The sequence below is a fragment of the Poromitra crassiceps genome, assembly GCF_964638095.1.
Source record: "Poromitra crassiceps genome assembly, chromosome: 15".
In the NCBI taxonomy this organism is placed as follows: Eukaryota; Metazoa; Chordata; class Actinopteri; order Beryciformes; family Melamphaidae; genus Poromitra; species Poromitra crassiceps.
The window spans coordinates 8530917-8545678 of NC_139634.1; the positions used below are offsets into that span (position 1 = coordinate 8530917).

General features: G+C 42.7%; 1 protein-coding gene across 1 annotated transcript in view; it reads right to left on the reverse strand.

Moving 5' to 3' along the window:
• flt4 (fms related receptor tyrosine kinase 4) overlaps positions 1 to 14762 on the reverse strand; it is a gene marked incomplete at its 5' end in the record, with an annotated part of 67492 nt that overhangs the window by 26370 nt on the left and 26360 nt on the right. Inside the window, 3 exons of the mRNA XM_083651719.1 lie at positions 2923 to 3069; positions 7410 to 7805; positions 8754 to 8862. Of these exons, the coding sequence (XP_083507845.1) occupies positions 2923 to 3069; positions 7410 to 7805; positions 8754 to 8862 (652 nt within the window). The remainder of the gene's footprint in view (positions 1 to 2922; positions 3070 to 7409; positions 7806 to 8753; positions 8863 to 14762) is intronic.

The following is a 14762-nucleotide window of genomic DNA, read 5'->3' on the forward strand; positions in this document are numbered from 1 at the left end:
CACAATCGGCACCGATTGTGTTGACACTTCCTGTTAGTCTCTCATAGCCTAGGTAAACCCAGCCCCCACGTGACCTGCTCTCTCAGTTCCCAGTCACTAGCTAGTGACTGGGAACAGGTCTGAGAGCAGGTCACGTGTGGGATGGGTTTACCCAGCCTAAGTCTCTCAAGCCAGACTGTCTCTTCTACATAAGGTGAATAGGGCATAGAGACACTGCATGAAATAGGCCACGCCCATCACAGGGGAAATCGCTCCGTTCACTCCCATACACCAGCGTCATTTTCCTTGAATTAAACATATAGCTAAAAGCTGTTGTGTGGTGGGCTGCGCAGACAACAAATGTAAAAAATCGGCAGTTAAGTTTTTTTTTTTTTTTTTACTCCTGAGCAAAACAAGGAAGCCATTGAGAATTGGCGAGAAGAAAAATGGGGATCGAGCTGTCAAGGAAGTAAGTTGGAGTATTCATCTTCCGTATATACGATATTTTGGTGCAACACGCAACGATGCACGCGACATAGGAGAACGCCAGGATTTGGAGGGGGGGTTTCTGTTTCCCCCCGTTTTGGGCGTGGTTTCTGAATGATGACGCGCTCCGCAGTGTCTCTATTGGCTGACCTGTGATGAATCCTGGTTGAGGAATGGAATTCCATCCCACAGCAACGTGCAATTTTATTGCCGTAAAATTGCCAATATGTCTTGTTTGTTCCTTGTTCCTGATATAGAGTTCAATCATCCACTCCCCCAAACAACTTCAAACAATAGAGTCAATACCATTACTCCAGAGTCAAGAAAAGGGCAGGAAAGATCTTCACTGACCCATCCCACCCGACCCTGGCCATGATCTGTTTGAACTCCTCCTCTCTCCCTCTGGTAGGCGCTACAGAGCACGGTACGCCCAAAACCACCAGACACAAAAACAGCTTCTACCCACAGGCCATCACTCTGATGAACTCTTAAACCAGCTACTTGAACACACTTGGAACAGTTGAACGCTTACTGTGGAATAACTCACTGTTACTGTGTTAAATTACTGGGCACATACTCACGATTTTTTCTGGGAAATAACTGTGCAATACGTGACTCAAAGCCTCGTTCACACTGAACGTCATATAACTGTGCAACATCTGAAACACATCTGTATTTAAACCTCTGTACAATGTCCACTTTTTTCATGTTGAACAGCATAGTGCAATATATCTGGAAACATATTTTACAATTTAGAAGGATGAACCCCCTTGAGATGAACCATCTTGTTTTCAAGGGGGTCCTTAGCACAAATATACAGAAAGAAAAGAGGTGTTACATAAAACAAGCAACATACAAATACACTCATACATACACATAAGAACCTCTCCCAGGCCTATAGCCACTCCCCAACCCCTTAGTCTCCCCAAAGATAGCATAACACATACAGTGAGAATACATACTGTATAAGTGTACACATACCCAGATAAGGTGAATTTACATGCATGATGTATCATGAGCAAGTTATTTACATGCATGATGCATCATGAGCAACTTATTTCAAAATCTCAAAATAATGAGAAGCAAAAGCAGGTTGTTTGAAGATAAGTCAGGAGAGAGATGCCTTGAAGGAAGGAAAAGATGTGATCGATCTAAGTGAGCGAGGCAAATTGTTCCAGACGGAGCATTAAATTTAAACGCACGATGTCCAATTTCTTTGGAAATTGTAGGAATGATGAAAAATGGATGCTCAGCGTGCCTGAGACTATACGCTGATACGGAATTAAGGATTCTTTCAAGTATGAAGGATAATGAAAGAAAGCACATTTAAAAATAAATTGCAGCCAGTGAGAATGTCTATGAGCTTTAGATGTGTTAACCAGTTTAGTGACTCAGACAGTGATGGGTTCTATAAGGACACCTCGAAGCAAATCTGCAAAGGCTATTGTAAACTACATTGAGAGCTCGAAGATTTGTTTCTGAGGCGCTCCGATAGACAACATCTGCATAATCTAGTATTGGAAATATCAGTTGTGAAATAATTATTTTCCTGACCTTAAGAGTGAAGCAGTTGATGGAGCGATATACTGTAGATGATGCAGGCTGCAGTTTATTTTCTTAATTGCTGAATCAATATGGGGTTTAAAAGAAAGTTGAGGATTAAGCCAAAGGTCCAGATACTTGAATTCTTCCACTTTCTCAAGTGGTGTCGAATCTGAGAACGTGACTGACCAGTTATTGGTTACATGCAGAGAATCAGATATGTATAAGCCTTTGTTTACAATCCTATGTGGCATATTCACACATTTACTATACATTTACACACATTTACTATACATTCCTTCATATATACATATTTAAAATAGACACTTTACACCACACTTATTGTATACAGTAGTTACTGTAAATTTGGCTAATGTCTAAATGTACCCTTTTGCCCTGGCCTGTTTTTTACTTGTGCATACCTTTCTTTCTTTCTTTCTTTCTTTCTTTCTGATTCTTTCTGATGTGTGCACTTTGAGAGGATCATCATCATCATCATGGAAGGATGAACCCTGGGAGACCACTTAAGACCATGGTCAACACCCTAAAAGAGGACTGCAACAACTGGGGGGCTGCAGGGCCCTGATGGAAGCACGAGACGTGTGGAAGGTCTGACGTCGTGCCCGACGGCGGCCATCCTGGCCTGAGTCGACGCAGTGAGTGAGTCAGTGAGTGAGTGAGTACTTTGAGAGCAAAGCAAACCGTCATTTTTGACGTCGTCAGCGCTACTCGCATAATCAGCTGTGCTGCTCATTCCACAAATCCAGGATCGTTACAAATGAGACAGCGTTGCGAAGGAAAACGAACAGGCTTTCATATAAGATACAATACTGAGAGATATGATCATCCAAACATAAGTTTCCAAACTTTTTTTTTTACAAGTTTGTGTATTTGTTCTGTGTATTATTCATGCACCTGACATTTGGTGGAGGGGCTGGTTGTCTTTGAACCAGGAGAGCCGGGGCAGAGGTCTGCCCTCCACATCGCACTCCATCCGCAGAGACTCCGTCACATTCACAGTCTGGTTGGTGGGGCTGCGCTTGTAGCGAGGCGCCTCCAGCGCTGCAGGAGGAGCCAGAGGCAAGGCGCAGAAGAAGAGAGGGCAGAGAGAGAGAGAGAGAGAGATGGAGAAAGGAAGATGGAGAGGCAGAACATGAGAGAGAGAGAAAGAGAGGGAGAGAGAGAGAGAGAGAGAGAGAGAGAGAGAGAGAGAGAGAGAGAGAGAGAGAGAGAGAGAGAGAGAGAGAGAGAGAGAGAGAGAGAGAGAGAGAGAGAGAGAGAGAGAGAGAGAGAGGTCAACAACAGCTTGGTCTGGTACAGTATTAACCGGAGGACTGCAGAGTTTATGCGGTTGGGTCTCACAGGGATTGGGGAAAGGACAAGGGTCAAGGAATTCCATTAAATACTGCATTTAAAACCGCAGGGCCTGTGTTGCAGAGGATGCAAGGTTATGACAGCACAGTGAAGTTTGTGCACTTCAGCCTTCCACTTCCAACTGCTGCTTTTATCAGCTACTCTGTTCAGTGTGGATGCAGGTAATGACTGGATCATTCAGTGTGTGGATGCAGGTAATGGCTGGATCATTCAGTGTGGATGCAGGTAATGACTGGATCATTCAGTGTGGATGCAGGTAATGACTGGATCATTCAGTGTGGATGCAGGTAATGGCTGGATCATTCAGTGTGGATGCAGGTAATGACTGGATCATTCAGTGTGGATGCAGGTAATGGCTGGATCATTCAGTGTGGATGCAGGTAATGACTGGATCATTCAGTGTGGATGCAGGTAATGACTGGATCATTCAGTGTGGATGCAGGTAATGACTGGATCATTCAGTGTGGATGCAGGTAATGGCTGGATCATTCAGTGTGGATGCAGGTAATGACTGGATCATTCAGTGTGGATGCAGGTAATGACTGGATCATTCAGTGTGGATGCAGGTAATGGCTGGATCATTCAGTGTGGATGCAGGTAATGACTGGATCATTCAGTGTGGATGCAGGTAATGACTGGATCATTCGGTGTGGATGCAGGTAATGACTGGATCATTCAGTGTGGATGCAGGTAATGACTGGATCATTCGGTGTGTGGATGCAGGTAATGGCTGGATCATTCAGTGTGTGGATGCAGGTAATGGCTGGATCATTCAGTGTGGATGCAGGTAATGGCTGGATCATTCAGTGTGGATGCAGGTAATGGCTGGATCATTCAGTGTGGATGCAGGTAATGACTGGATCATTCAGTGTGGATGCAGGTAATGGCAGCCACCTCGGCCACGGGCCACCACACTCTCAAGGCTATTCCCCTTAATGAACACTGGACAGGGCAATCACTCTGTGTCTGGACGTGGAGCTTTTTAGCAGACCTCTAGACTCAGCTCTCAGTCTTAATCCGTTTCACTACTGTAAGACTGAGAATATTACTATTTAAATCTTTTCATGACGTTAGGTGGTGCTGTTGGAAGCCTTGCATCGCAGAACCAATCATGAGTGTTGTGGGCGGGCCTGCTTTCTGGGGGCAGTGACGCTCATGCAGAACCGGTGCTGTCGCGTTTGCGGTATTCCCTTTAAGAAACAATCAACACTTCTGTCAATGGGTGGCACAGATTGAGAGTATTTCGACTGCCAATCTGTGCCAGTAAATAGACTTCATTTTATTGTCAATGTCAGTCCCTCCATTGTCATGTCTTTGAAGGGGAATTCTGTCCATTTTCGACCTGAATCCATTTCTACACCATTTTCCATCATACAGATTGATTGTAGAGAGGTACATCTTGCTTGCTTGTATGTGAAAATTGTCTGAAGTCATGTCTGTCTTGTACAGCTTTGTACTGCCTGTCTGTCTATACATGGACCAACTCCCAAAACTCAGACCTAACAGGATACAACAACAGATTATTGCATCCCTCTGCTGTGCAAACTAAAGTGCTGCAAAAATAAAGAGTCAAAGTCATCAGATCATGCAGAGACTGAAAATTAAACAGACATGTGTCATTCTAAAATATCAATGTGTTAAAAAAAAACAAAGACAGTATGAAAGAAAGTATGTGCTTTTGATGTTTTTTTGTCCACTGACACGACTGTATTGGAGAGCTGTGCATCCAAGTGAGCAAGGTGCAGCTCTAAAGACACTGTGGAGCATGTCATACTTTGAAAGCCACGCCCACCATGGGGGGAAACAATATCAGTAACAAACCGGCAAAAGTGGCGATCGGGAGGAAATATTTTCAGATATGGACAGCCTGACAAGGTTTTTCCTGTTTTCAAGTAGACAAGCTGACAACAAATTATTTTTGCACACTCTGCCTCCCAACAGACACACTCTGCCTCCCAACAGACACCCGCCACGCGGACTTAGTTCATTCTTGAGTCCAAATCGCCATTTGAGGCAAATTGGAAGAAATTCCATCAAGGCGCTCCTGTGATGTTGCGTTACAGAGCTTGGAAATTGGGTGTGTGAGGTCACAGTGACCTTGAACTTTGACCACCAAAATGTAATCAGTTCATCCTTGAGTCCAAGTGGACGCTTGAGGCAAATTCAAAGAAATTCCATCAAGACATTCCTGAGATATCGCATTAACAAGCTTGAAAATGACATTCGAGAGGTCACAGTGACCTTGACCTTTGATAACCAAAATGGAATCAGTTCATCCTTGCGTCCAAGTCGATGTTTGAGCCAAATCAGAAGAAATTCTATCAAGCCGTTCTTGAGATATTGCGTTAACCAACTTGGGAATGGCGTTCGTGAGGTCACAGTAACGTTGAAGTTTGACCACCAAAATGTAATCAGTTCATCCTTGAGGCCAAGTTAATGTTTGAGGCAAATTTGATTAAATTCCGTCAAGGCATTCCTGAGATATGGCATTAACAAGCTTGAAAATGGCGTTGGAGAGGTCACAGTGACCTTGACCTTTGATCACCAAAATGTAATCCATTCATCCTTGCGCCCAAGTCGACGTTTGAGCAAAATTGGCAGAAATTCCATCAAGCCATTCTTGAGATATCGCTTTAACGAACTTGGGAATGGCATTTGTGAGGTCAAATTTGATGAAACTTCGTCAAGGCATTTCTGAGATGTTGCGCTAACAAGCTTGAAAATGGCGTTCGAGAGGTCACAGTGACCTTGGCCTTTGACCACCAAAATCTAATCAGTTCATCCTTGAGTCCGTCGATGTTTGAGGCAAATTTGATGAAATTCCATCAAGGCATTCGTGAGATATCGCGTTAACAAGCTGGAAAATGGTGTTTGAGAGGTCACAGTGACCTTGACCTTTGACATTTGACCACTAAAATCGAATCAGTTCATCCTTGAGTCCAAGTCGACGTTTGAGCAAAATTGGCAGAAATTCCATCAAGCCATTCTTGAGATATCGCTTTAACGAACTTGGGAATGGCATTTGTGAGGTCAAATTTGATGAAACTTCGTCAAGGCATTTCTGAGATGTTGCGCTAACAAGCTTGAAAATAACGTTCGAGAGGTCACAGTGACCTTGGCCTTTGACCACCAAAATCTAATCAGTTCATCCTTGAGTCCGTCGATGTTTGAGGCAAATTTGATGAAATTCCATCGAGGCATTCGTGAGATATCGCGTTAACAAGCTGGAAAATGGTGTTTGAGAGGTCACAGTGACCTTGACCTTTGACATTTGACCACTAAAATCGAATCAGTTCATCCTTGAGTCCAAGTCGATGTTTGAGACAAGTTTGATTAAATTCCGTCAAGGCATTCCTGAGATATCGCGTTAACAAGCTTGAAAATGGTGTTCGAGAGGTCACAGTGACCTTGACCTTTGACCTTTGACCACCAAAATCTAATCAGATCATCCTTGAGTCTAAGTCAATGTTTGAGGCAAATTTGAAGAAATTCCGTAAAGGCATTTGTGGGATATCGCGTTAACAAGCTGGAAAATGGCGTTTGAGAGGTCACAGTGATCTTGACCTTTGACCTTTGACCACCAAAATCTAATCAGATCATCCTTGAGTCTAAGTCGATGTTTGAGGCAAATTTGATGAAATTCCGTCAAGGCGTTCCTCAGATATCGCGTTAACAAACATCGTACGGATGTACGGACGTACGTACGTACCGACGGACAACCCGGATCCATAATGCCTCTGGCCTGGCTATCGCCGGCGGAGGCATAACAACTCAGGTATAAACTCTCTTTGTAGCACATCAGTGTCTTGCTCTATATTGGAACTATGAAACATTGCATTGCCGCTACCAAATAAAATTCGAATAATAAATGTAGGCGTGTCTGCTGCCGGCCGTTCTCGCCGGGCTCAATGAACCAGATTTGGAACAGTAAATTCCCAGACGTTTGGTGGTTAGGCGGCGCTGTTGGCGCCGCTCACCAAACGTCTGGAAACTGAGACTAGCAGACCTCCATCTCTTCCGTCACCCACCTTTGACAGAGATGTATTTGAACCAGCACTTCTTCTCCCCGCTCTGCCGGCTCTGAGCCTCGCACACGTAGTGGCCCTCGTCCTGCAGTTGCACGGAGGGGATGGTGAACTCCAGCACCCAGCTGTTGGAGGGCTGCTGGAAGGAGAGGCGCCCGGCCAGCGTGCGGGCGTAGAGGTGCACGCTCCGGCAGTCCACCTCCTGGGGCTTTCCCCGCTCCTCCTCCTCCTCCTGCGGCGCCCGGGGGTCCAGGCGCTCCTGCAGGGCCCGGGGGTCCAGGCGGTACCACTGCAGCTGCTCGTAGGTGTAGTTGTCGGCGCTGCAGCACAGGGAGACCTTCTCCTGCTCCAGGGGCTCCTCAGAGGGCTGCACCTCCACACTGAAGCCCTCGGGAACGGCTGTGGAGGCGAGAGAGCAGGGTGGGGAGAGGGGTTCAGATTGCCATGCAAGACGTGGAACTAAAAACCCTGTTGGAAATTATAATGTTTTGGACATTAGTTACCAGTCAAAAGTTTGGACACGCCTCATTTTGATCTAAAGACTCTGACCGAAATGCTTGAAATGTGTTTCTTAGACCACCTTGGGACGGGTCAAATTGATCACTATAAGCTATAATAAATAACAGATTTATTTTTCTTTATTTCTCATGCAGATTACCATCTAATTGACATTTGTATATGTATAAATACAGTACATATCAAGTAAAGGAATGTTATTGACTTTAAAAATCCATACAGTAAGTTAGGCCTCCAGCTGTTTCAAACACAGCGGTCTCGCGTAGACAGAGGCGCTGCCATCTCTCCACAGACAGAGATGACACCATCTCTCCACAGACAGAGATGCTGTGATCTCTCCATATACACACAGACATGCACCGAGTATCACAGCTGTATCTCATTGGCTCATTTTTGGCAGTTTGTAAGTAAAAAATAATCAAATTAGTGTAGTTTTAAATTTTGTTTCCAATGTTCTCAGGTGGGACAAGGCCCAAAATGATCACTGTAAAAAGCACGTGTATAGGAATGATTCGGGACCAAGCTTTTTGATCAATAAGCGGTTGATCACTATAACCGTGATCGCTATTTTTATTTTTTTATTTTGCCTTTATTTATACAGGGAGCAAGCTCTCATTTTCAAGAGCGCCCTGTTACAAGGAACATATACAAGGGTTTACAGACAGACAAGATAAGAGCAATAGGAACAGATGATAATCAGCTAAAACATGTGCATTCCTCGTGCAGTGTGCTCTCGAGGAGTACTCTGAATGAGTCCAGAGAGATCCGTTTCTCCAGCTTTAGAGTGGAGAGCTACTGTATAAGCGGATTCACTGATAATAACATACTCACTGGTTACATAGAAGTAGATCAGCCTCTCATCTTTGCCCACTTTGTTCTCAGCAGAACACTTGTACATGACTGAAACACTGGCGTTGTGAATGTGGAGGCGGCTCACCACCTGTGTGAGGTGAGAGAAGATGGACACCAGTTTTGTTCTTCTGGACTTATGAAACAAGCGTATTGTCACATCAAGCTCTCGCTACTGTCTGCATCAGGGGCGGTTCTAGGCCGTTTTTGGGTGGGCTTTAGCCCACCCAAAAATAGTCTCAGCCCACCCAAAAAAATTGAGGCAAAAAAAACTTTTTTTTTTTTTTTTTTTTTTTTTTTTTTCCCCTCCTCTCCAAATCCATGGTGGTCATTGGTAGCAGTTTCTGACTACACTCAATGCGCTGTGTGCGTGTTTCCCCCCCCCTCTATGTTCTTAGGGTGGGCTGAGATACAAATTTAGGGGGGTTCAGCCCACCCGAAAAGTTTCTAGAACCGCGGCTGCGCAGGCGCTCCCTCCTCCATCTATCTGCCTAATCCCACATCACTTCACACAGGTCACACACACAGTACAGCAGCGAAGTGGTCCTCCACAATCCACACAATCGTTCTCCCCACTCATGATCAATGAAACTGAGGTGAGCATTGAGCAGTCAGAGTCGTTAGTAGTTACTTAATTAGCGCATATTGATATGCACGTAACGTTGTTTCGTAGGCTAAACAAAAGAACTTGTCGCTGTGCCTGCCAGACAAACAGGTGGACTGGAGGAAGGTAGGTAGGCTACCATGGCACCAGCCAGCCATGTCATGCTAGCTCGCAGTAAGCGGGTGTAAATGGATGTGATGTTTTTTGAGAAACATATGGCATAAGTGACAAACATTTTCAAACGGGTCCCTTGTTATCTGAATGAAATTAAGCCCTTCAGAATCGCAAGTGGCTGCTTTACACAGCCTGTCTGATGTGATGATGACGATAGCGTAACATGCGTGCATGGCATCACTTATGTCTTGCTGTGATGTTAGTTCAGTATCTCAATAAAAGTTCTTACAGGCTTGTTATCAGTGTTGCCAGATGGCAAATGTTGAATTATCGTACCAGAGGGTCAAAATTATCGTTTTTGGAGTGAAATTATCGTACGCCCCCTCCCCAGCGCGGCGCGCCTTCGGCGCGCCTATGTCGGGGGGGCTGCGGCTGATCACAGGCTACTTTTTGGACTTGGCATGATTTTTCAACACTGTGATCTCAGCCTGCGTTGCAACAACAACAAAACACCCTGCACGTATTGGCTGCAAATATGTTGTTTGAAGAGATGATTGTATAAACAGATAGAGTGATAGACGTAGGATTCGTCTAAGTGTCACAAAATGATGAAATTATCGTACATTTGGGGGATTTGGGATTATTGAGAGGTCGAAATTATCGTACAAATACGATAATTATCGTACGTCTGGCAACGCTGCTTGTTATTTCCCTCTAAGGGAGTGCAAGGCAGATATTTAAACAGCCTTGTTTGTGTACAGTACCAGTGGCATGGTAGTAATAAAAAGGGATTAATGACCAGGACCCCTGGTGGTCAGTAAGATGGGCTGGTTGAGCCAATGTTAAAATTATCTTTATTTATTATTTATTTTTGCTTTAAAACTATTTTTTAATTTTCTGCTTAAAGTTCATGAAAAAAGTGGCATTCTTGTTTTTTCCCACAATAATTTCATAATACCATTTGTTTTTTTTTTAATTATTTTATTTACGATTTTCAATTTTACAGCAGTGAATGCAACCAAAAGACATACCATGTGAAAACAGATTGACACAACACAACCTCAAGTGTCACCCAGACAAACAAAAAACAAAAACAAAACGACAGGACATTAAAACAGGACACATAGCTGGCTGGCTGCCAATCTGTCAAGGTTATCCCAGTAGCAACCCATTTAAACATAATCCATTAAGTAAATCCAATAACACAATATCACACCCACTCCACCATGTATTTAAACAGGAAACAGTCTATGAAAATTAAATGACTATATAAAAATAAAAAATAAACTTAAATATTACAGTATGTCAAAAAAGGCCCCCAAGTTTCTTGGAATCTGCTGTGTGTATTTGGCTTATATAAGCGTAGCTTTTCCATTTGTATAATGTGCAACATCTCATTAAGCCATCGTTTAAAGCAGGGTGGAGTGGTAGACTTCCAGGTCAAGAGAATAAGTTTCTTAGCCACCATCATACCTAGTTGCAGAGCCATCTGTGTCTCGTGTGGAAGCTCAAAAGTCTCCACCGAACATCCAAATATGGCCACATTGTGGTGTGGCTGAATGTCCCTAGAGTAGGCCTTTGAGAAACACTCAAAAACTGAGGACCAAATTTTTTTTAAAACAGGACAAAACCAAAAAAGATGTGCCAGTGATCCTTCAGCAGCACAACACCTGTCACATTCAGGGGAGACTGATGGAAAAATGCGGTGCAACCGTGTTTTTGAAAAATGCAGCCTGTGCATCACTTTGTACTGGATTAACCTGTAACGTGAATTGATGGAACACCGGTGGACACAGGACATTGCATCTCCCCAAAACTCTGCAGTTATCTCTGAATTTAAGTCACTGGCCCAAGCCTCTCTGATATGATCTGAAGACACTGAGGTAGTGAAACAGTCCACAAATTTTGATACTAACTGCTTAGAGTCAGGAGAAAGCAAAAGGTTTTCCAAAAAAGGATAAGTAATAAGAGTGGTTTCAAAGTTTGGACACTTTTGTTTAACATAATGTCTAACCTGAAGGTATCGAAAGAAATGCGTATTTGAAAGGTTGAACTTAGACCTTAATTGAGAAAATGATGCGAAGCGGCCATCTATATAAAGATCTGAAAAGGTACTAATACCCCTCTCTCTCCAGACTCCAAACACCCCATCCAGCTGTCCAGGTTTGAATGTGTGATTTTGACAAATAGGAGCATATATAAAAATATTGGGAGTTTGATGAGCCATCTTTATCTGTTTCAGTATATGCAAAGACTGTTTTAAAATGAAGTTTTGTTGAACCGGCTTGTCTTTTGTAGCAGAAAAAGAAAATAAAAGAGCAGGAAGTGACGAATTTTTAACAGCTGAGGCTTCTAGTTGTACCCATGAAGGGCACCTTTCACCCCCCGTAGCTCCATGTTTCCAGTAGGTGAGAGCCCTAGAGTTGGCTGCCCAATAATAGTGTTTCAGAATCGGCAGACCAAGCCCACCCTCCGACAGGGGTTTATGTACATGCGCCTTGGATATCCTGTGTGATTTATAACCCCATACAAAAGGCAGTAAAATAGAGTCGAGCTTCTTGAAAAAAGATGCATTTAAAAAAATAGGCAAATTTTGAAAGAAATATAAAAAACGGGGTAGAGTCACCATTTTGATTGCGTTTACCCGTCCAATCATGGACAGAGGCAGTATCCTCCAAGACTCGATGTTCACTTTAAGTTTTTCTATTAGTTCTATAAAGTTGAATTTAAAAAGATGCTTTGGATTCCTAGCCAATTTAAGACCCAGGTAGGTGAACGATTCTTTCACTACTCTAAATGGCAATTCTTTCAAAAAGTCATCGGTAAAATGATCCACTAGGGGCATAAATTCACTTTTTCCCCAATTTATCGTATAACCAGAAATATTTCCAAAGGAATTTATGTATTCTAATAGGACGGGGATAGATACTCCAGGATCGGCGAGGCAAACAAGGAGATCATCTGCATACAGAGTCACGCGAGTTTCAGTCCCACCCACCTTTATACCTTTAATCTCTGGATGCCCCCTGATGCCAATTGCCAGGGGCTCCAGGGCAACGTCAAACAACAAAGGGGACAATGGATCCCCTTGACGGACCCCGCAGTGCAAGGAGAACGGACTGGATCTGTCGCTATTTGTGAGCATATAGGATTTTGGATTATTATATAGTATCTTGACCCAATTTATGAAGGTACTACCAAATCCAAACCTCTTGAGTGTTTCAAATAAATAAGGCCACTCAATCATGTCAAATGCCTTATGGGCGTCAAGAGACAATATCGAGGATCTGTCCTCTTTGTCATAATCAGTATATAGAATATTAAGAATTTTGCGGACATTACAAAACGAGTGCCTACCAGGAATAAATCCTGTTTGGTCCGGGTGGATAATTTTAGCTATATGTTTGCCCAGCCGATGTGCTAAAACTTTTGTAATTATCTTCAGATCATAATTTAGTAAGGCAATGGGCCTATAACTACCAGGGTCTGTTTCATCTTTATCCTTTTTTAATAAAACACAAATATTTGCTTCACTCAGCGAAGATGGAAGCTTCTTGTTCAGAAAGGTATCTTGAGTCATTCTCAACAAAATAGGTGTGAGGATGACTCGGAAAGCTTTATAAAATTCTGGGCCAAACCCATCCGGTCCAGCTGTCTTTCCTGTAGGGAATGCTGTTATGGCTTCTTGTATCTCAGAAAGTGTAAAGTCCAGATCTAAATTGTCCCTAGAAACTAAATCCAGCTGTGGAAAATGAAGCAAATCAAAAAAATGATCAAAATCTACCTGTGTAGCTATTGATTTGGAGGTATAGATTTCTGAATAGAACTCGCTAAATCGTTTATTAATATCCTTTAAACCTGTAAGCATCTCGCCAGTTTTTGATTTTATTTTGTAGATAGCTCGTTTTGCCTGTTCTCCTTTTAACTGCCTCGCCAGTAGGCGTTGTGGTTTGTCACCAAATTCAAAACTCCTCTGTTTAAGTTTAAGTAATATTTTACCAATTTGTTCACTCATTATAGAGTTGTGTTCATATTTTAATTTAAGATTATTATTATAATCTGATTGGAGCAAAGAGTTCTTATAAGCCAGTTCTGCAGCCGATAAGGCCTTCACGATCTCCTCCAGCCTACCTCGCTTGGCCCTTTTCAATGTAGCTTCATAGGAAATAATTTGACCTCTAATATATACCTTAAGTGTTTCCCACAATATTGAGTCGTTCACCTCCCCATTGTCGTTGGTCTCAAGGAACTCCAAAAGATGTTTTGTAATGTATTCTTTAAATGTCTGATCTGTAAGCAAAAAAGGGTTAAAGCGCCAGCTATAAACTTGCTTTGGAAGTGACACTTCAAGATTAAGGCTGACAGGGCTATGATCTGATATTATTATGTTGTGATATTTGGTGGAGTCAATGTTGGATATTAATCTAGAATCAACTAAAAAATAATCAATCCGTGTGTATGACCTATGTACGTGAGAGTAGAAAGAATAATCTCGGTTAGATGGATGCTGTAACCTCCATATATCCACCACCTTCTTCGAGTTCATCAAGTTGTTTAGAGTTTGCACCGTAGAAATATTAGGTGGGGGAACGGAGGATAACCTATCCAAGTATGGATCTAAATAACAATTGAAATCTCCTCCGATCAATAAATGGCTAGAGTCATTATCTGGAATCAAATCAAACACCTTGCGAAAAAAAGATGGGTCATCTGTATTCGGCCCATATATATTTACCAATGTAACTGAAAGTAAGTTAATATGCCCATTTATAATTATAAATCTACCGTTTGGATCAATTGTGGATGAATGTAAACGAAAAGGTACTGTCTTGCGAAAAAGAATGGCAACGCCTCTAGCATTGGTTGTGAAAGATGACTGATAGACTTGTGAAATCCAGTTTACCATAAGTTTTCTTTGCTGAGTGGCTGTGACGTGAGTTTCCTGAAGAAATATTATATCAGCCTTCAGTGACTTCAAGTGTGCGAACACTTTACCTCTCTTTAATGGATGACCTAGACCGCGAACATTCCAAGAGACCAAGGACAAAGAATCAATAGTATTAGTCATTTGTGATATCTTAAAGACACCGCAAGAGTGTGAATTATGGAGCGAATAATATTGTTACTTGACAGAGATTTTACATTCAGTCTGGCAGCCAGCAAAAAACAATCAAAAATCAAATAAACACTCAAAAAAAAATATATAAACCAAACCCCTCCCCTATGCTTCCCCAGAGGAAGCGGAGATACCCTCATCAACATTCAGGATCGCC